At 49.2% G+C, this 1,160-nt stretch overlaps 1 protein-coding gene across 1 annotated transcript; it reads right to left on the bottom strand.

Moving 5' to 3' along the window:
* Positions 1-90: 90 nt before the first annotated feature.
* CABS01_17238 (uncharacterized protein) lies at positions 91-1,105 on the bottom strand (the record flags this gene model as incomplete). Its single annotated transcript, XM_060550565.1, has 2 exons — positions 91-122; positions 208-1,105. The coding sequence occupies 2 exons, from the start codon at positions 1,103-1,105 to the stop codon at positions 91-93; spliced, it is 930 nt and encodes a 309-aa protein (XP_060393676.1).
* Between the last annotated feature and the right edge of the window lie 55 nt (positions 1,106-1,160).

Raw genomic sequence — 1,160 nt, 5'->3', positions numbered from 1 at the left:
GATGCCAAAGACGACCCGTCGCATTGCTCTGAGCTCTTGGTTCCTTGCTTGACGTGAAGAAGGAATTCCCAGACTGCTCGTGTGGGCGTTCTAGGTGATACTGTGAATTGGTTGACCATACTCTATACACAGAGTTACCATCGCCATCCTCGAAGCATCGTTTTCTTGCTGAAAACCAAAGATCTTGTTCTTCTAGCCTGATGGTACTGATCAAAGTAGTTGATGCCTGTGGAATCAGGTATGCGTTGGGAATAGCAAGCTCTACTTCTACATCCGTAGGGTTGAATGCTCTGACGATGAGAGAGCCCTTGGCAATTGCTTGAATCGGTCCGTTGGGTGTGTCAAACGCCTTCTTGACTGGTTGAAGATATCGGAATCGTGATCTGTCCCATGATAGAGGGTCAGAAGCGCCAGTATCGACGAGAACTGCGTTCCTAACCTCTTCTCCATCCGCCACATGCTGACAACTGCCGTTTGGTTCTTCCGGGGTGGAGAGGGAGTCTGACCAGTCCGTATCAGAGTCTGAAGGTGTGATTGCTCGTATATGGTGAGCTTTTCCGGTTGAAGTGGTTGAATGGGTTGATTGCGGTACTGAAAAGTTGTTGGTTTCGTTGTACTTCTTGATCTTCTCCGCTATCCAAGTCTTCTTACTTAGAAGAGCTGTCGCCTGCGCTTCCTTGGCAGCGCTAAGCTGAAGTCCTTCTGGGCGAAGTTGACGGTTCAGATACCAGCACTCAACATACCAGTGCCTTTTCCCGTCAATGGGACAAGTTGGAATTGTCTTTCCTGGCTCGCTGTTTGCTTTTCCAGTCGATGACGTGAGGTTGGAGGAAGTGGCAGCCTTGGAAGATGTCTGGGAAGATTGCTCCTCGTTCTTCTGCTGCCAAGTTGCATAAGCTCCTCCTCTTGTATTGTGGTCTTCACCATAGCCAGCCTCGAGCCAAGCTCTGAATTGATGAAGAATGGTGTTGCCAGAGAGTCTGTTTTCTGTGGTAATGTTGTCGACGGCCTCCTTGGTAGTTTCCCTAGCCAATGGAGCAGCAAAGTCAGGGTAGACTGCCTTCAAAGTGGTGAGAAGGGTTACTTGTTGATGAGTAACGCTCATCTCTTCACAGCCAAGTCTGACAGCCTTTGTGAGGTAAGTCTCACACGTCTGGATC

The sequence above is a fragment of the Colletotrichum abscissum genome (assembly GCF_030869225.1).
Source record: "Colletotrichum abscissum strain IMI 504890 chromosome Unknown Scaffold_505.1, whole genome shotgun sequence".
Lineage (NCBI taxonomy): Eukaryota > Fungi > Ascomycota > Sordariomycetes > Glomerellales > Glomerellaceae > Colletotrichum > Colletotrichum abscissum.
This window is presented reverse-complemented; position numbering and strand designations above follow the sequence as displayed.